Source organism: Arvicanthis niloticus, chromosome 2 (assembly GCF_011762505.2).
Source record: "Arvicanthis niloticus isolate mArvNil1 chromosome 2, mArvNil1.pat.X, whole genome shotgun sequence".
In the NCBI taxonomy this organism is placed as follows: domain Eukaryota; kingdom Metazoa; phylum Chordata; class Mammalia; order Rodentia; family Muridae; genus Arvicanthis; species Arvicanthis niloticus.
This window is the reverse complement of record NC_047659.1, coordinates 98,890,402-98,909,633: the sequence shown is the minus strand read 5'-3', so window position 1 is coordinate 98,909,633 and position 19,232 is coordinate 98,890,402. Positions and strand designations below refer to the sequence as shown.

General features: G+C 41.4%; 1 protein-coding gene across 3 annotated transcripts in view; it reads right to left on the bottom strand.

Annotated features, from left to right (window-relative positions):
- Nucleotides 1-19,232, bottom strand: part of Acoxl (acyl-CoA oxidase like) — a 281,145-nt gene that overhangs the window by 105,647 nt on the left and 156,266 nt on the right. For all 3 annotated transcript variants that reach the window (XM_076929722.1, XM_076929723.1, XM_034495836.2), the window contains one exon: nucleotides 7,159-7,248. In XM_076929722.1, coding sequence (XP_076785837.1) covers nucleotides 7,159-7,248 — 90 coding nt within the window. The remainder of the gene's footprint in view (nucleotides 1-7,158; nucleotides 7,249-19,232) is intronic.

Here is a 19,232-nt window from a genome sequence, read left to right as displayed (position 1 = left end):
TTATCTAGGTCTTCTTGGATATCTTTTGGGAAAACTTGTGATTTTGAGCATGTAAACTCTATGTATGTTTTGCTAGATTTATATCAAGATACTACATTTTCCTTTTAAAAACTATAAATGCTACGTTTTAAATTTGAGTTTCTAGCTTATTATTATTATTATGTAGAAGAGCAATTAGTTTTTCTATGTCCTGAGATCTTACTGAACTCAGCAAGTTATAGTAGACTTTCTGTATTGTTTACAACCTGTAATCTACAGAGACAGGCTTTTTCTACGCCTTTAAGCCTCTGTGTCTTCATTTTTCTTGTCTTATTGCATTGCCTATGGTTTCCTATGATACAGTGATGTTCTGTGTCACAGCTATAGAGGATGTTCTTGTCTTTCTCCTTGTTCTTGATCCATCATTCACCATTTCACCATTAATCATGTCTGGTATACTTGTAGATTCTCTTTATTACATTTAAAACATCCCCCTTTTCCAGTTTGCTGAAGTTTTATTACAAAAGCCAGTTAGATATTGTCAAGTGCTTTTCCTATGTAAACTAATATGATTGTATGACTTTTCTTTTTTAATCCACTGATAAAGAGAATTGCGCTGGTCTCACTTTTGAGTTTTGAAATATCTTTGCACATCAGGAACAAATCTCACTAGGCCGCAGTATGTACTTCATTTTACACATTGCTAGATTTAATTTATTAACATTTTGCCAAGACTTTTGCTGTCTAAGTTGATGAGCGGCATTAGTCTATGGTTTTGACTTCTTTATACTATTGTCTGTTGGGTATCAGGTTATTTGCATCCTCCTAAAATAAGTTGTGAAAATAAGAATTCTCTTGTTTTCCAGGAGAAATTTTGTAAAAGTCCTTAATTGACTATTGGAGTTTCTAGCTAAGATCAGGCCTACAAATTGTTCTTCAGGCGTTTTTAATCGTTACTAAAATTTTAATTTCTGTAACATTATAGAACTACTTGAGTACTCTATTTTAACTTTTATACATTTGAACAGCTGGTGGCTTTTGAAGAATTTGTCCTTTCCTCCTGAGCTGTCAGATTCACAGAGTTTCTTCCTCATTGATCTTTCAATGGCTGCAAAATCCCTGATGACACATCCTCTGTCATTCCTGGTGCTGGTGACTTGGGTCCTGATTTCCTGTCTTTGTTTTTTCTCTCAGCTTGTTTTCTACTGCTGTGATAGACATCATTAACAAAAACAATTTGGGGAGGAAAGGGTTGATTTTTTCTTTTTTATAGCTTATAGTCCATCATGAAGGGAAGTAAGTCAGGGCAGGACTTAGAGTCAGAAACTGATGCAGAGACCATGAGGGAACGTTGCTTAAAGCCTTGCTCCTCTTGGCTTGCTCCGCTTGCTTTCTTAATATAACTCGAGACCATCTGCTCAGAGGTGGCCCCACCCACAGTGGTCTGGGTGCATTTCAAGAAAATGCCCCAGGGACTTGCCCCATTTCCCTCGTGGGGTCATTCTATCTGTGCTTCACGTGTTTTGAAGCATCCTGTTATCACCGCCACTCAGTCCTATATATTTTTTAAGTTCTTTTGAGATTTGATGTTTGATCTAAGTATGTCACAGTACACAATAATATAGTATTTAGCCATATGTAAGAATTAAATAATTTTTTTTTTGGTTAGGAAAATGGGTTATGTTGTTTGCTAAGATTAGATGGGCACATAAAGGTAAGAATTCTATATTTTCTCTCAGATGTAAAAACTACATTCTATTGATCAGCCACCAAGTTCACTGATTCCACTCTACCTTCACATATTACAGAGATTATTCTGTAATTCTGTTATTTCAGTTACTGTTATTTTTAGTTCTATAATTTATATTTAATTCTTTAAATTCTTTTATTTCTTTGCTGGGATTCTTTTTCCTTTGTTTTTGTTTGGAAGACATGTTTTATTACCACAGAAGCATTTTTTGTGGTGGTTTCTTTTACATCCTTGTCATAAAATTCAGCAGCTGATTCTTTTCCTTCATCATCTGTTGATATTTCTAATTTCCTTCATTATTTTCCTGTCCTGTCATAGGATGAGTGAGGTCTTGTTTCTTACTTGTATCCAGGGTATTTGGATGTTACAATGAGATCCTGTTTTATTTCGAGTTTCCAAAGATTCCTGTATAAGTATATTCCTCTTTCCTCTGTATTTGTTCAATATTGTCCTAACAAAAATGGACCACATGAGCATGGGAAGAAGGAGGCAGAATACCAAGTTGTCTGGTTTTCAGCCACCTCATTAAGTCTCTTATTGATGCTGGGTGAAGATAGGGGCTTAGCCTCTCCACTTCTCACCAAAGCCAGGGAAGGAGAAAATTGTGTACTGCTTCACAACATGTCCCTCTTTTGAGATCAAGTGATGTTGGGGCTCAACTTCCCATCAACTGCTTTGGGGGACAAGAGGGAATGAGGACTGTGGTTTGAATCTAAAAATACTATTGGAGGGCATGTGCTAAAAGCTTGTTTGCCACTTGAGGGGCTTTGGAAGTGATTGGTTTACAAAGACTCTGAACTAATCAATGGATTAATTGTTGATGGGTTCATAATTTGATAGGCTATTGGAGATAAAGTGAAATCTAATGGAAGGGAGTAGATCCTTGGAGCCTATGTCTTGTACAATGCATGAAGCTAAGAGTCCATGAACTAAAACTCTCTGACTCTGTGGGTCAATATAAATCCTTCCTACTTTACATTATGTTTCTTGGGCATTTTGTCATGGTAATGGAAAGCTGAGAGATGGCCATGGTGTCTCCTAGCTCTTATTTCCACAGCTGACACCAGGGTGGGTATCATGTTACATCACCTGATTGGTAGATATAGAAGCTCCATACATAATAGGCTCCAATAACACTACTTGGAACAAAGATCTAGAGCATTCTCTGCTTCCATTGAGAGGAATACAGATTAATTTCCTGTATGACACAGGGTAGGTATATTTTATGCTGCCTACTCCCTTGGGCTATGGGACATATACATCAGCTCTCTGCTAGAACCCACTGAAAGGATTGGTGAGTGGAAGACAGATTAGTGTGGTGGTTTGAACATGCTTGGCCAGGGAGTGGCACTATTTGGAGGTGTGGCCTTGTTGGAGGAAATGTGTCACTGTGGGCTTTGAGATCTTCCTTCTAGCTACCTGAGGACAGTCTGCTCCTAGCTTCCTTTAGATCAAGATGTAGAACTCTCAGCTTCTCCAGTGCCATGTGTGCCTGGACGCTGCCATGTTCCTACCTTGATGATAATAGACTGACCCTCTGAACTTGTAAGCCAGCCCCAATTAAATGTTGTCCTTATAAGAGTTGCCTTGGTCATGGTGTCTGTTCACAGCAGTAAGACTCTAACTATGACAGAAGTTGGGACCAGGGCCTGGGTTATTTCTGTGATAGGCCTGACCATACTTTGGTTTGGAGGAATGTGGCTTTGGGGGCTTTCTAAAGTAGTGGAATGCTTGCTTTAAGTAGGGCTTAATGGGCCATCCTAGTAGAAGCATGGAAGACAGCATTCTTGGGGGTGTCTTGAACTGTAGGGACCTAGCTCAAGAGTGTTTAGGGGAGAAGATTTTAGTCTGTGGCCGCGAGACTGTTTTGTGTTGTTTTGGTGAAGACTGTGGCTGATTTTTGCCTTTGTCCGAAGACTCTGCCTAAAGCTAAGGTGAAGAGATTTAGATTACTTGCTTTGACAAGGAAAATCTCTAAATAGCCTGGTATTAATTCTATTGTGTGCTTACTAAAGTTCATTCTTAAGAAGAGCATCATTTAATGAAGAGTGTCAAGTTGCAAAAGGAAAAAAAAATACAATTTATGGTTCAAAGAGTAAAGGGGCACCAGAAAGTGGAATGAAGCTAAATCTTGTATTCAGGGACATTACATGGAATTAAGGGAGTGGTGACTTTGGGGCAAGATCCCACCCAACTAAACTTTTGCTTCCACAGTTGAAGAAGGGATAGTTATATCTAAGCATTATTATGATCTGGTTACTGTTTTCATTTGGACTTTTAATCTGAAATGAACTACAATCCAGAAATGGAGAGCACAGCTGTGATCCAGATCTCCAGGCTGGAAGACACAGGCTTTTGATCTGGATCTGAGGAATAGTGGCCATGAAAAGCTTAGGCCTAGACATGGTGGTACACACTTTTAATCCCAGGAGACAGAGGTAAGCAGATCTCTGAATTCAAGGCCAGCATGGTACAGAGCAAGTTCAAAGTAGAGAAAAGCTTAGGTCTAGGCATGGTGGTACATCCCTCTAATCCCAGAACTCAGGAGACTCAGGAGAACTGCTGATCTTTGAGTCAGTTTACAGAGCAAGTTCCAGCCAAACTTAGGCAGTGAAGGAGTTGGAAAACAGAAAGCTGGTGATGATGTAATAGCACAAGAGGCCATGTTCCAGCTCCAGTCAGAGGCTTTGGCTCTGACTTTAGAGTCAAGAATAGAAGTGATTACTGAGACAATTAATGCTGGTTAGCTGGAGCTAAGAAATTAGTGGTAATTAAAAAGAGACCAGCATCACTGAGATGAAATCTGGGAAGTGTTTTCTGAAAGCCTAAAGAAGCTGTGTTCCAGAGAGAGCCAAGGTTGTACCCTGTGGTACAGCTGGATTTGGTAACATGTGAGAGTCACACAGGTGGTGGTTTTGAAGACACAAAGGTGTCATGGAGAGCAGCTGAAGCTTGAGACTGTGAGAAGCCAGGAAAGGCCATTGGTGAAGGTGTAACCTCAGTTGCAATTGATGGCCTAGGACTGAAGGGGTCATGCAAAGAAGTTGAGTCTTGGCACCATGAAGGGAGCTTATAAGATGCTATTGGTGAAACCTAGTTGCAGCAGAAGACCCCAGTGTATTAGAGATGTCAGTACCATAGGATGACCACCAAGAACACCAGCAGCAGTGAAGTGGAATCAACCAGAGCCTAGAGTGCTAGAGAGGGCAGAGCTGGAGAAGTGACCCAAGCCCTTTTGAGAAGCCTAGAAGATTGTGTGTGGATCCTAGACATTGGAACAAGAAGCTGAAGTTGTCTTTGAGGCCCCAAGATGTTAAAGATACCAGAGCCATGGGATATCTGCCAAGGAAAACTGCTAACAGAGAGTGGAAGCAGCCCAGGACAAAGAAGTTTGTTATAGACAACAAAGCTGAAAGGATTTGGAGATTTGAGGAGTGCTTTAACCTCAGACATGGAGATGCAGAGTTTGGAATTTCTCAGCTTGTTTTCTATCTTGCTTTGGTCCAGTATTTATTCACTATGTCATTTTGGAAATATATATATATATATATATATATATATATATATATCCTGTGATATTGAAAGTATGTGATCTACTTTTTAATTTTGATTTCTTGAGGGATTACAGTTAAGAAATTGCATGAATTTCAGAAGAGACATTGAACTTTGGACTTTTAACATTGTAGAGACTGTGATAGAGACTTCTGAAGTTGGACTAAATGTATTGTTGCAGTATGCTATACCTAGGTATGGTGTCCATATACTCATGTGTATGGGAGTCTGGGAGTAGAATGTGGTGGCTTGAATATGTTTGGCCCAGGGAGTGGCACTGTTAGGAGATGTGTCCTTGTTCAAGGAGGTGTGTCACTGTGGGAGTGGGTTTTGAGATTCTCCTCTTAGCTGCCTAAGGACAGTCTGCTCCTGGCTTCCTTTGGATCAAGATGTAGAACTCTCAGCTCCTCCAGCACCACACCTGCCTGGATGCTGCCATGCTCCCAAATGATGATAACAGATTGAACCTCTGAACCTGTAAGCCAGCCCCAGTTAAATGCTGTCCTTATAAGAGTTGCCTTGGTCATGGTGTCTGTCCATAGCAGTAAAACCCAAACTACTATAGTTAGGGTCTCATTTCCTTGTGCCTAACTGATTCAAGGTGGACATTGTCAAGTTGTTCCACTGTCAGGCCACTGAGTTTCTGGTTCTTCAGCCTTCATTTTGGAATGTATTTCGTCCATATTTCTTAGAAACCTGAACAAGTAATTGCCTTTTTATTTCTCAAATTCCAAGGACCCTAGGAGGCTAGTGTCTTTATTATCCCTTTCAGTCCACAAGCCCCCACTATTCATCTGTTGTTTTTGTTCCTTTTGTTTTGTTGGAGGTGTATGTACGTGTAAGTGTACATGTGAATGTGCAGGTGAAGGCCAGAGGATGACATTCTGGTATCTTTTTTTATTGCTCTCCACTGTCTATATTGAGGCCAGTTCTGTCACTGAACCCAGAGCTCTCCCTTTTGTCTAGTTTTGCCAGCCTGCTTGTCCCATGGAGGCTGGATCTGTCTCCTATGTGCTGGGATTATAGGCAGCTGTCACAACTGCCCAGCTTTTTACATGGGCTCTGGGGCTCCGAATCTGGGTGACCATGATTGTGTAGTAAGCACTTTATGCCCTGAGTCCTCCAGCCTCCTTTATTCTCTTAAAAACACAGCAATTATATCTTGTGTGCAATTTTATATCATTTTACTTACCATAAGTTTTACATTTCTGTTAGAAGCAGAACTGCTTGCAAGTACAATTTTAGAGGTGATATATAATTCCCCACTGAGTGGTCAGAGTACGATTTACATAATCATTTGCTATTGATATTTATTGCTATAATAAATTATGTAGTGGTGAGAATGTATTGCTTTGGTGTTTTTTATTCCACATGTATGATTATTAGGGTAGAGTCCTGGGGTAGAATTGCACACAGTCCCATAGCAGCACATAACACCTCTTCTACCTTCGCCAACCATGAGACCTCAGCATGCTTTCAGACACAGCTAACTTCACAGAGAAAGGAGGACAGTGTCCCAGTTTGTTCTAATATGTTAACTGTGTTGACCATCCCATACTTTTGAATTTAGCATTCTGTTTTTCAAGTCTTATCTTCAGGGCCTGCATGCTCTATTGGAATAGCCTAGCTAGTATAAAAATCTGACTCAGTACATGCAAGCGGTTTTCTGAAACTACAAAGACATATTTCAACATCAAAGATGACCTAAAAGACAAATACCCCAGTCCCCTGTTCAACTGCCTAACAGGAAAACACCTGCCAATTAAATGAAGGTATCAGATAAAGATAAAACATACAAAACACTTCAGATTTTTTGGATAACTCTTGGTCTTGAAAAGCATGCTGTTTAAAATGAATAACCATGTCCTAACCCTTACCTGAAGCATAACCATGTTGTCACCTTCAAAGGTTACAAACACATCTGTGTCACATTTCAGGCCTGAGATTTGGTTTTCCATTATGTAACCCTGTTGGGGATGGGAGAAGGGAGAGGAAGAAAAAACAAGTTTTAAGTTGCAATGATATCATTACATGGGAAAATTAGTTTTTTTAAATTAAAAGCACGGATCAATGGGGAGAAAAAAATAAGCATGTATCTCTTACTCAGAATTAATTTCAATGTATCACATTAGCTTTGAGGTCACAAAGACAATTTTGGGTATTATCATCATTGTTGGTAAAACATTTACAAATGGTCATTTCATATTTAACCAAAAGATTTAAACTAATCACACCAATATTCTTTGTTTTCAAACTCTTTTGTATTCTATTAATGGCTTACTCCTACTGTGTCCAAGAGAACAATGCCTTCCTCCACCCTGAAACACCCCTTCTAAACACTGAAGATTATTGGAAGGCAGGTTAAAAATCCCACATCGACATTCCACATCTTAGTATTAACTGCTCTGCTTTGTAAACTCACACTTTGACTAGCTTCTTCCTTTTGTGTTCTCCCTGCCCCCTTCCTTTTCTTCCTCCTCTTCCTCTTCCTCCTTTTCACTTCTTGAAATCCTATTTCTAAGGTAGCATCTCACAATTTCCCAAGTGCTGTCTGTCTCCTCCCATAAAGAACAGGCCAGTAGGTTCAGGTCCAGGCAAATGAGAGGGAGTGTGGCTTATCTCTGGCCTGGGAGCTTTTCCCCTGCCAAGGCCTCTCCCTTTCCTCTGTCCTGCTTCCCATTCTCATCTGGTGTGTTTTCTTTCTCACACTTCTCACTTCCTCAAACCTGATTTTCCCATTTTTCCATTTCAGATTTCTGGCTTATCTGGATTCCCCCTTATATATCTTACATCCCCACTTCCCCTTTCCCACACGCCATACCAGTCATACCAGGCCATACAGGACTCCCCCATCTCATTTCTCAGTTCTCACTTCCCATTTCCCACAGCTGCATGCTGCTGTACCAAATGTCCTCCTTCCTCATTTCTCAGTTCTCACTTCCCATTTCCCACAGCTGCATGCTGCTGTACCAAATGTCCTCCTTCCTCATTTCTCAGTTCTCACTTCCCATTTCCCACAGCTGCATGCTGCTGTACCAAATGTCCTCCTTCCTCATTTCTCAGTTCTCACTTCCCATTTCCCACAGCTGCATGCTGCTGTACCAAATGTCCTCCTTCCTCATTTCTCAGTTCTCACTTCCCATTTCCCACAGTTGCATGCTGCTGTACCAAATGTCCTCCTTCCTCATTTCTCAGTTCTCACTTCCCATTTCCCACAGTTGCATGCTGCTGTACCAAATGTCCTCCTTCCTCGTTTCTCAGTTCTCACTTCCCATTTCCCACAGTTCACACCTGGGTTCCTTGCCACCCCCATACGCTTTACATTTCTCACTTCCCTTTTCCCACCAGCCTACCCGCTATACTGGCAGTACAGAATTTCCTGCCTTTTCTTATTTCTCAGGTCTCACTTCCCTTTTCCCACGTTTCATGCCCGGATTTTTTTCCACCCAAAGATGCTTTACATTTCTCACTTCCTTTATGTAGTTTCTCTGGTTTTATATAAGTCAAAGTTTCCACTTGTCTGGATTCCCCTATCTGTTCATTTACTTTACAACGCTCCAGCACACACCCCTCTATGGTTTCCTCTTTTCATTTATTTCAAGAGTCTTGTTTCCTGTTTTTCTCCTTTTCTCACTTCTCTTATCCAATTTCCCCTTTCCTTCCTTTCTTACTTCCTTTTCTCTCCCCCTGCCCCCCCCCCGCATGTGCGTGTGTGTGTGTGTGTGTGTGTGTGTGTGTGTGTGCGCGCGCGCGCGCGAAATTTCCTTCCTTTTAAAAATTGTTTGGTGTGTGTGTGTGTGTGTGTGTGTGTGTACACCACAGCAGGTGCCCAGAAGCCAGAAGAGGAGACTAAATCCCACAGAGCTGGAGTTGCAGGTAGTTGTGAGGCACCCAACATGGGCGTTGAGAATCAAGTTGTATCCTTTACAAGAAAGTGCGCCGAACATTCCCACCCACCCTAACGGATGTTCCAAATTTCCCCCTCTCTTGTTTCTTGGTTCTCCCTTCCCTTTTTCCACACGATGTACCGCTATACCCTCTGCACCTGCTGTGCCTGCTGTACCCACTATACCAGATCTTGCCTTTTCTTATTTCTTATTTTAGGGCCACCACCCCAGCCCTAAAAACATTAACCAAACCAAACAACAACCCCCTTCCCTCAGTAATACTTCATCCTTTCTTTAAAATTCATTTATTTTTATTTAATGTATATGACTGTTTAGCCTGAATGTTCACATGTACATCATTTGCATGCCTGGTACCCAAGGAAGTCAGAAGAGGGCATTGTATCCCCTTGAACTGGAGTTATAAGCCATCATGTGAGTGTTGGGAACCAAAATCCAGCCCTCTACAAGAGAAGCAAATGTCTTAACCACTAAGCCAACCCTCCAGCCCCTTAAACACACTTCTCAAATTGGCAGATAGCATATGATTTTATCATGTCCAACATATTCTTAAGTATATACACCCAGTGAAACAACAATGCTAGTTAACAAAGACACCACCTCACATGGTTATTACTCCTGTGGTAAATATAACACATAAAAATATAAAACATAACACCCATACTCTTTATATGTTTGAAGAATACAATATATCATTATTAACTAATCTCTTAAAAATTAATTTCCTTTTTCTAGCTGTAATTCTATACCTTTGGCCTATGTTGTGGCTCAGTGGGTTAGCAGGCTCCTGGTCTGTGGGTTTGGCTAGGGGAAGATGGGTTATACGAGGAGTTCAGTGCTACAGCTCTTTAGACAGTATTTAGTGAAACAGCTTGCATGTATATTTTACTCGGGGTCAACAAGGGCTATATAAACCTTGGCGAGTGGAAAGGGATTTTCAAGGTGAGTGTGCATTGGCTGAGGTTTAAGGTACTGAGAACCCTCTGTGGTGGTTTGAATATGCTTGGCCCAGGGACTGGCACTATTTGGAGGTGTGGCCTTGTTGGAGTAAGTGTAGCCTTGTTGGAGGAAGTGTGTCACTGTGGATGTGGGTTTAAGATCCCCATCCTAGTGCCTGGAAGCCAGTCTTCTAGCAGCCTTCAGATGAAGATGTAGAACTCTCTGCTTCTCCTGCAGCATGTCTTCCTGGATGCTGCCGTGCTCCTGGCTTTGATGATAATAGACTGAACCTCTGAACCTGTAAGTCAGCCCCAATTAAATGTTGTACTTTATAAGAGTTGCCTTGGTCATGCTGTCTGTTTACAGAGGTAAAACCCTAACTAACTAAGACATCCTCATTTGCATGGAGAGGCATTCCAGGTGCTTGCCAGGCAGGTTCTCAGGAGAAAATAAGTTGAACCTGTTATTTCACCAAAGACTATGTGACATTTCTAAGGTAGAGGATGTGGGGATCATACTCCCCAGGTAAGGTCAGGCGGGGGGAAAATTCCCAATGGGAATGGGAGTCCTCCATTTTGGGTGAAGCTCAGGAAACTGTCCAGTCATGGTAGACTATGACCTTAATAGCAGGGTTTCCCAACAAATGTCTTCCTACCACATCCCCATTAACTCTCCCCAGGCTCCAGTAGGCACCATTCTACCTTCCACTTCCATGCTACGAACTTCTTAGATTTTACATGAGTGAGAACATGCAGTGTTTATCTTCCTGTACCTGGATCATTCTAATCAACAGGATGTCCTACAGGCTTATCTACAGTGTCATAAAATATCAGAATTTCATCCATTCTATGGCCACACACAAAGAAAATGCAGTATGTGTGTGTGTGTGTGTGTGTGTGTATGTGTACATATATGTGCATACAAAGATAAATGTTTAAATGATAAATGTCCCCCATAGGCTTATATATGGGAACGCTTGGTCCCAGTTGGTGACATTTCGGGGAAGATTATAGAACACTTGGGTCCTAAAGGTTAGGAGGTGAGGTGGTCACTGGAGGTGGGCTTTGAAGTATTACTATTATAAAAAATTATAAAATTATTAAAAACTGACATTATCACTAGGTGTGATCCGAGAGTACCTCTTGGTCCCTTTTCTATTACAACAATAGAATATCTAAGACTGAGTAATTTATGTGTAATCTTATATATGCACACACACATATATAATCACACTTTATTCATTCATTGATGAATATATATTGTATACTTTGTATACCTTGACTGTTACAAATAGTGCCATAATGAACATGGAGTGCAGACATACCTCAATATAGTGGTTTTATTATTTTGGGCACATGCACAGTAGTGGGATTCCTAGATGACATTACGACACTATTCTTAGCCTTTTGAGGAACCTCTACTGTTTTCTATAATGACTGCACTCATTTACTTACTTTCCCAGCAACAACATACAAGGGCCTCCCCATCCCACATCCTAACCAACACTTGTTACCTTCCAGCATTTTTTATAATAGCCATTCTTCAAAGCCCACTCCCAACAACCACCTCACCTCCTAAACTTCAGGACATAATGGTTCTGTAATCTTCCCAAACAGTGCCGCCAACTGGGACCAGGTGTTCTCATATATAAGCCTATGGGGGACATTTATTGTTTAAACAGCAGCATCTAGCTGGCCAGCTTGTTGCAGTGATTCTGCTGTTCCTGCCTCCTGGGCCCTGGGATTATAGGTGGCCAGGGCAACTGCCTGGCTTTCAAATGAGTTCTGAGGATGCCAATTCCAGGCTTCTTGCTTGTGTACCAAGTGCTTCATCCAGTGAGCCATCTTCCAGCCCTCATTTGCTATGTTTAATTAGGGTTCTTGTTTATGTATTTATTGCTATTTAGAGAAGCACTGGACATCTTTTCTCCTTATGAAAATGTACTTCTTAAATATTTCCCCCATTCCATGGGTTATCTCTCTGCTGTTTCCTCTGCCACACATTCCCTAATTTGACATGGTCAATTTTGCCTGCATTTGGTTGGGAGCGTTACCTGAGACATCCTTGCTTAGATGAATATCCTTTGTTTTCTTCTATATGGTTTTATTGTTTGGGGTCTCACTTTTAAGCTCTCTGTCAATTTTGACCTAAGTTTTGTGTATAGTTTAAAATGAGGATCTAATTCAAGTGTGTGTGTGTGTGTGTGTGTGTGTGTGTGTCCCATTTCCCTTGGCTGAGGAAGCTGCCCTCTCTCCCATGGGTCCTTCACACATTTGTCACCAATCACTTGGCTGTAAGTACATAAGTCTATTTCTGGGCTCCACTCCGTTCTGTTGTCTCCGTCTGGTTTGATGTGAGAATCTTGCTGTTTGGTTACTATGGATTTGGAGTCATACAGTTAAGCTCATTGAGCTGTTAGTAATTTTGGTCAAGGTTGCTTTGAGTATTCAGATCCTCTTTCTATGCCATATGAATTGTGGTAGTGTTCATTGCATTTCTGCAAAGAACGGGATTAAAATTTGGGCCTCACACTCTGGGTCCTGTGGACATTTTAACAATATTAATGATATTAATTATTCCAATTTAAGAGCATGAGCTTCATTTCCAGCTTTCTGTCTTCTTCAATTGCTTCTGCCAATGTTCTGTTGTTTTGTTTTGTTGTAGAGCTTTTTACTACTTTAGTTAAATATGTTCCTAGTCATTTTTGGTAGCTATTATATTTGAAGATGGTTTCTTTATTTTTCAGATAGCTTTGCATCAATATGTAGAAATGCTGCTGATTTTGTGTGTTGATTTTATGTCCTGGGACTCTAGTAAATTCATTTGCAACTCTGTGAAATATTTATTAAGTATTCCATTGCAGGTTTTTTATATAAGCCTGTCATTAGCAAACAGGATCACTTTAATGTCCTTCTTTCTGATCTGCATGGCCCTTTACTTCTTTTTCTTGTTTAATTGTTCAAGTTAAGTCTTTTATGCTATACTGACTAAAAGTGGTGAAACTGGGGTGCCTTCTTCTATTCCAGATCATAGAGGAAAATCTTTTTAATTCTCCCCTTTACAGCACATTAACTATGAGTCTTCCACCTTGACTTCATTGAGTCGAAGTAATTTTTCTTCTATGCTTAAATTTGTTGATTTTTGATCTTGAAGGGATGTTGAATTTTGGCAAGCACTGTCTTCTGTATCTATGACAATGACCTATGTTGTCGCTGTGTATTCTGGTGGTGTGATATCACATTTATTGATTGGCATACATCCAACTAGTCTTGCATCCTTGTAATGATGAAATGAATATCTCTTGGTCATGGTGTATGATCTTTTGATGTACTGTTTGGTTCGGTCTATTCTGTAGAGAATTTTTTCATCTATAGATGTATCATACATAACCCCATGTATCCACACATATACAAATCTCACGAATACATATTGGTGTTTGTAATTTATATCTATACAATAACATGAGTGTGTCAGTCTTTCGGAGTCTGAAGAATTTCTACTCTAAGACATTCAGCAGCACTTTAGGGCTTTATTATAGAGCAAAATTTCTCTTCCTTCTATTTGGGCATCTCAAGTGAGGCATTTGTTTCTATATTCCTGGTGGGGTTTATAGGGGGAATGGGAAAGAAAAAGGGAATAGGGGAAAGAAAAAGTCATCCCCCAAAAGTGAGTAATATTTTCCATTAGCTGACTTCACTCTTAATAAAACAACAGTGAATGAAGGGAAGAAATGTGGACTGAACCCATGCTCCAAAAGCCAACAGAATCCTCAGTGGGTAACACAGCCCAGAATCTCATCTGTGAGAAAAGGGAACATGTTGGGTGGATGTGCTACCCTCTCTGGGCCCTCTGGGTTACATTGAGCCACTCAGCAGCTAATTGTGAATGCCACTGGGATTATGTCCCATTTCAGAGAGAACCCATGAAACAGATTTTATGATTCAAGCTCTGCGTTTTGAAAGTTTAATATTTTCCTGCTGTTCTCAACATCTCTGAATTTTTTTCCTGGATGATTACATTTAATAAATGTATCAGAACAAATTAGAAACAGGCTTTTGTTCCTCTTTTTAAACAAACTGAGGGTAAATTTTGTTAATTTAAGGAAGAAACAGATGCAATCAATCTTATCTTATTCATTAAGAGAGGTCCAATGAAACACACAGAGGAATAGATCCTCCCAGCCAGGGGGGCTGTCTTAGAACTATGTTAATATTGTTTCTGCATGTCTCCATCATTCACTCTTAGGCAAGAAGAAAGAGTATGGAGACTGACCATAACTCTTCTAGAGACAGCCACAGCTGGGCGGAGTCTTCTGACACTAGAGCTCTGGGTCTAACAGCTGATGATGATCTGGCCCACTCTGCCCGCCATGTTTTGAGCCCTCTTGTTAATGAATTGCATTCTCAGAACTTAGGAACTGGCAAGGGTCAGAGGATATTTCTTCTTGAGTCCTGTCCCCAAATGTCTGCTTTGTGTTGTGGACACCAGGCTATCCATAATGAATCAGACTTGGCCCTGTCCTCAAGAAAGACAGAAATCAGTGGGTAGACCAGTAAAATAAAATTGATCATTAAAAATCTGTGGTAATGGGATTGGGGAGACAGACAGCTCAGTCTGTAAAGTGATTGCTGTGCATGTGTTTGGACCCAGGTTAGATCCCTAGGACCTACAGAAACAAACAAAATAGCAGGGTGAGTTTGTAATCCCCACACTGGGGAAGCAGGAACAGGTGGATCCTTGGCCTACTTGGCAAATGCCAGGCAAGTGAGAGATGCTATGTTAATAGGACAAAGGCAGACAGTGCCCGAGGAACAACAATTGAGGATGTTCTCTGGCCTCTTTCACACACATAGGCACATACAGATATGAGAGAGAGAGAGAGAGAGAGAGAGAGAGAGAGAGAGCTAACATAGAAGTTCTAGTGTGAGTCAGGGGACAGTAAGAGAAAGCCAAGCAAGTGGCATGAGCCTGGAGTCTTAACTACTCAACAGAGAGAAACAGGAGGAAGCTTGAGCCTAGGAATTAAAAAACAACCTAAGCACCGCAACAAGGCCTAGTCCTTTTTTTTTTTTTTTTTTTTTTTTTTTTAATGAGGGGGTATCTTGTTTAACTTGGAACCTCACAGGAATGAATTCACCAAGCTAGGACTAGGAGATACTTACACGGGCCAAGAGCGGAGGGGGTGGGGGGAGGGAGAAACCCAGAGATCACACAAAGCGGAGATGGAGAGTGGCTTACAGTTAAGGCTCAGAAGGCCGACCGGGATCAAGTCAGTCAGGGGCTCAGGAGCAACCTCTGGTTGCTTACAGGCAAAGTAAAGTTAAAATAAATGCTAAGGTTTGGAGCAAGATCACTTGATTTTATTCTAAAAGATGACTTTAGCTATTGAGTGGAATACAGACCATAGGAAGCAAGAGGTGAAAAGACTTGGACCAGCTGGTGGTGAAAAGACAGGAGGTCCAGGAGGAACGGAGAGGTACTGTGGAGGGCTGGGGCGAAGATGGTCAGGTGCTTCTCTGAAAGTCCACAGAGGGCTTTCCTGAGAAGGATGGTGGGAGAAAGGGGTGGGTTCCCAAGTCAGATAAGGGACAGAGTGTTGTCAATATCCTGACATCTCTCAGAGAGCACAACAGGAGTGGGGCTGCTTTCTACCCAAATCAGGCTTGGGCCTAGTCAACTCCATAGGGACAAAGACCCTATCATGATAAAGCCACTACACTACTGTTTCCCTACCAGAGAACTGGCTTCTGGGAAATCTTATGACTGGCAGTCTGCTAATATAGTTGATATGCTTGCAATCCCCCTGCCCCCACTGCAGAACTTTCTTCCTTGTCTTTTCTCCTCCCCTTCTCCCAGACTCAAGGACAAGCTGTCCTCTAAAACAGTCTCCCTGCTCCCCTGCTCCTCTGCACCCTGAGACCACCAGTGTGCAATAGCCAATCAGGGATAGGAGACCCACAAAGGAACACATTTGTGTTCGAGTGAGAGTCAGTGTGACTTTCCAGTGGTCTGGTTTCAATGGCCGTGGGACAGAGGGAATCTAGAGATGTGAAAAGTCTGGGACCGAAACAGTCCTCGCCCCAGGGAAGTATTTAAAACTCCACAATGAAGTGGAATCTAAGGGGACTCAGCACAGAGAAAAGAAAGAGTCCAAGCAACCTCAAGAGGTTAGACAGAAGGAGACTGGCAGAGGAGACAACAGGACAGAGAGAAACTGGCTGTACAGCACAGAATGCAGAGAGGAAGGGACTCTACCATCAAGAATGCTGTGATGGGCTGGAGTAGGTAAGGACCCTTTGAACTGAGTCCCTGGGAATACATGGTGACTTAGAAAAAACAAGCCAGGGATAAAGAGGAAGGCAGATTTGCTCTGGATGGTCATCTCTGCCAAAGCAGCCGCATAGACATTGTTGTCAAAATCATTCTAGTAGAAATCATCACAAATATGCTTGAGAAATGTCTTCAAAAAGAGTATCGTCAGCAATACTCAGAGAGTCAACAGAGGACAGACCTGACTTCAGAGAGGACAGCAGGTGCTGAGGCCAAGCAATGGGTTCAAAAGAGTCAACTGGAATGAGCTAGCCTTCTGAGGACCACCACATATGATGATAAACACACCCCCCATCCATGCCCACCCAAGACAATGGGGTATTTGTTAGTTGCACTCCACCATGGGTGGAGTGGAGTATGCCCTCTGAAATTCCAAACCACAGCTCTAGGGCCCAAACCACACTCCTACCTTACGGCACATTAGGGATGAAGAGAGCCACTATCTACAGATCAAAGATGTAATTCACCAGGAAGATAAGGCAAACCTAACTGTGTGATCATCTAATAACACAACTTCAATGTGATCAAAATCTGAGGTCAACACAGTTACTGAAGCCATTAGTCAGCAAGCTCGGGCTACTGACCACCTTGGAGACTGCACCAGATAAAGATAATAGCATACATGCTTTTGAGATAGACCTGGAAACTGACCACACTCAACCCCACAGTGTAAGTCTTGGCAGTTTTTGAATGTCTGTGCTGTACTGGCTGTGTTTTCTCACTGTGGTGGAATTAAATAGAAAAATCAAATAAGGAATAATTGGTATAGCAACAAGAAGAGTCACTGAGACAATGGCTGTTTGTGCAGTGGTTAGTCCTGAGCTGAACGGTATGGATTTGAACCTGAGACCTGTCGACTCAGCTGCTCTGTAGTGCTGGGGAAACTGCTGAAATGCCCAGTGCCCCATGTTTCACGTACACAATACTGGGGTCATACTAGCTCTACCTTGTATGGCTGTTGTCAGAATTAATGTAAGGAATGCCAAGTGCAAAGATGGCTCATAACACAAATTAAAGATTTAATAGCAATCAAACATTTCTTACCATTTTAAGTATTAACCATCAGGAAATTAAAAAACAGTCAAGAAGCATGCGGGTCAGTAAGCCATAGTGGAAGTTAAATATACTTAGAATTAATAAAGTTTTCTACATTAAACTATAATTAATAATGTCAATGCAGTATTTCAAATGGGGGAGTTGTAGCATTAAATGTTTATAATAAGAGAGACATTAAGGAAATTAATAACCCTTAAATTAAGACACGAGAAGAGGGCTGGGAAGTGACTCAGCGGGTGATGGGAACCAGGATTCGGATCCCCAGAGCCACACTGCATACCAGCTCACCTGTAACTGGCTGTAATCCAAATCCTGGACTACAGGTGAGCCAGCATGCCTTTATGTGTGCTCTTGGAAGAGACAGAGAACCTCCAAACAAACTGCCTAGCCAGACTAGCTGAAACAGTGAGCCCCGTCAGTCTTGGGTCTCCACACGTGTGTGTACACATGTGTGTGTACACATGTGTGCCCACACACTTGAGAACACACACAGACATGCCTATACACACCACACATACATATGCAAAAAAGCTTAACTACAAAAAGTTTTAGAAAGATACTATAAGTAGAAAAATAAACTCCAAGAAGATGGAAGGAAATACAATAATAAAAAAATCTACAAAACAGGAAAACCAGATGCAATGAAGAGAACAGAGAGAAGATTATGGCCTACATAATAAATGCAAAATAAATACAGAGGAAAGATGGAAGAGAAGAACAAATGTCAATAGGAATGACAGGGGAGTCACAACTACAGATACATCAGGATTTAAAAGGAGAAGGGGGGTTTGTGAATGTTCTGCCAAGAAAAACATAAAACTAAAAAGAAATGGAAAAATTAGAGAAAAATAGAAATTACCAAAACAGACCCTCAAAAAGAAAGTAGCTTATAGGCACTCAAGAAGCAAAGCCATGTTCTAACATGTTCTTAGAAAGAACCCACAAGAACCAACCGTACAGTCCTTAGCTGCTGTGCCAGATAGTCAAGGGATGGGTCACTCTACTCAATTCCATGCAAAGTTGTCCAGATAACAGGAGAAAAAGAGCAACATTCAAGTAAATCAGTGAGGGTGGCATGATATTTTTTTCATGTGTACATGTTTGTACACATACATGTGCACACATACATTGGTGCATGTTTTAGGGAAAGGGATGTGTGCATGAATGTCTGAGTGTGGCATGTGTGTGTGTGTGTTCGTGTGTGTGTGTGTCTGTGTGGTGTGTGTGTAGTCCAAAGATGACATCAGGTGTCTTCTTCAGTTTTTCTCAATCTTATATCTTGAGGCAGGGTCTCTCACTTGAGCCCAGAGCTCACTGATTTGGCTTGTCTATGGGATCTCCTGTGCCTGTCTCCTGAGATCTGGGGCTAAAGTTGGCATTATATTTACCTGGTTTTTATAAGGGTCCTAGTGATCTGAACTCATGGACCAGAGGGTCAGAGCCTCATGCTTGCCCAGTGTTTGCCCTCTTAGTCATCTCCCTATCCCTGAGAGCAGTATACAGTTTGATATCCAATCAAGATAAGAGTAATGCCATAAAAGAACAAACACAAGCTAACCACACTCACAGTTGCGGATAGAAAACCCTAAACAAGTATTATCGAGCCAACAGCATACTTATTGCACGTGAGCAGGACAGCTAAGCTGTTTTACAGCCACAAGCTCAAGGTTTGGTGATATTAAGAAACTCTACTAATATAATCCACCATGTTACAGATTCCA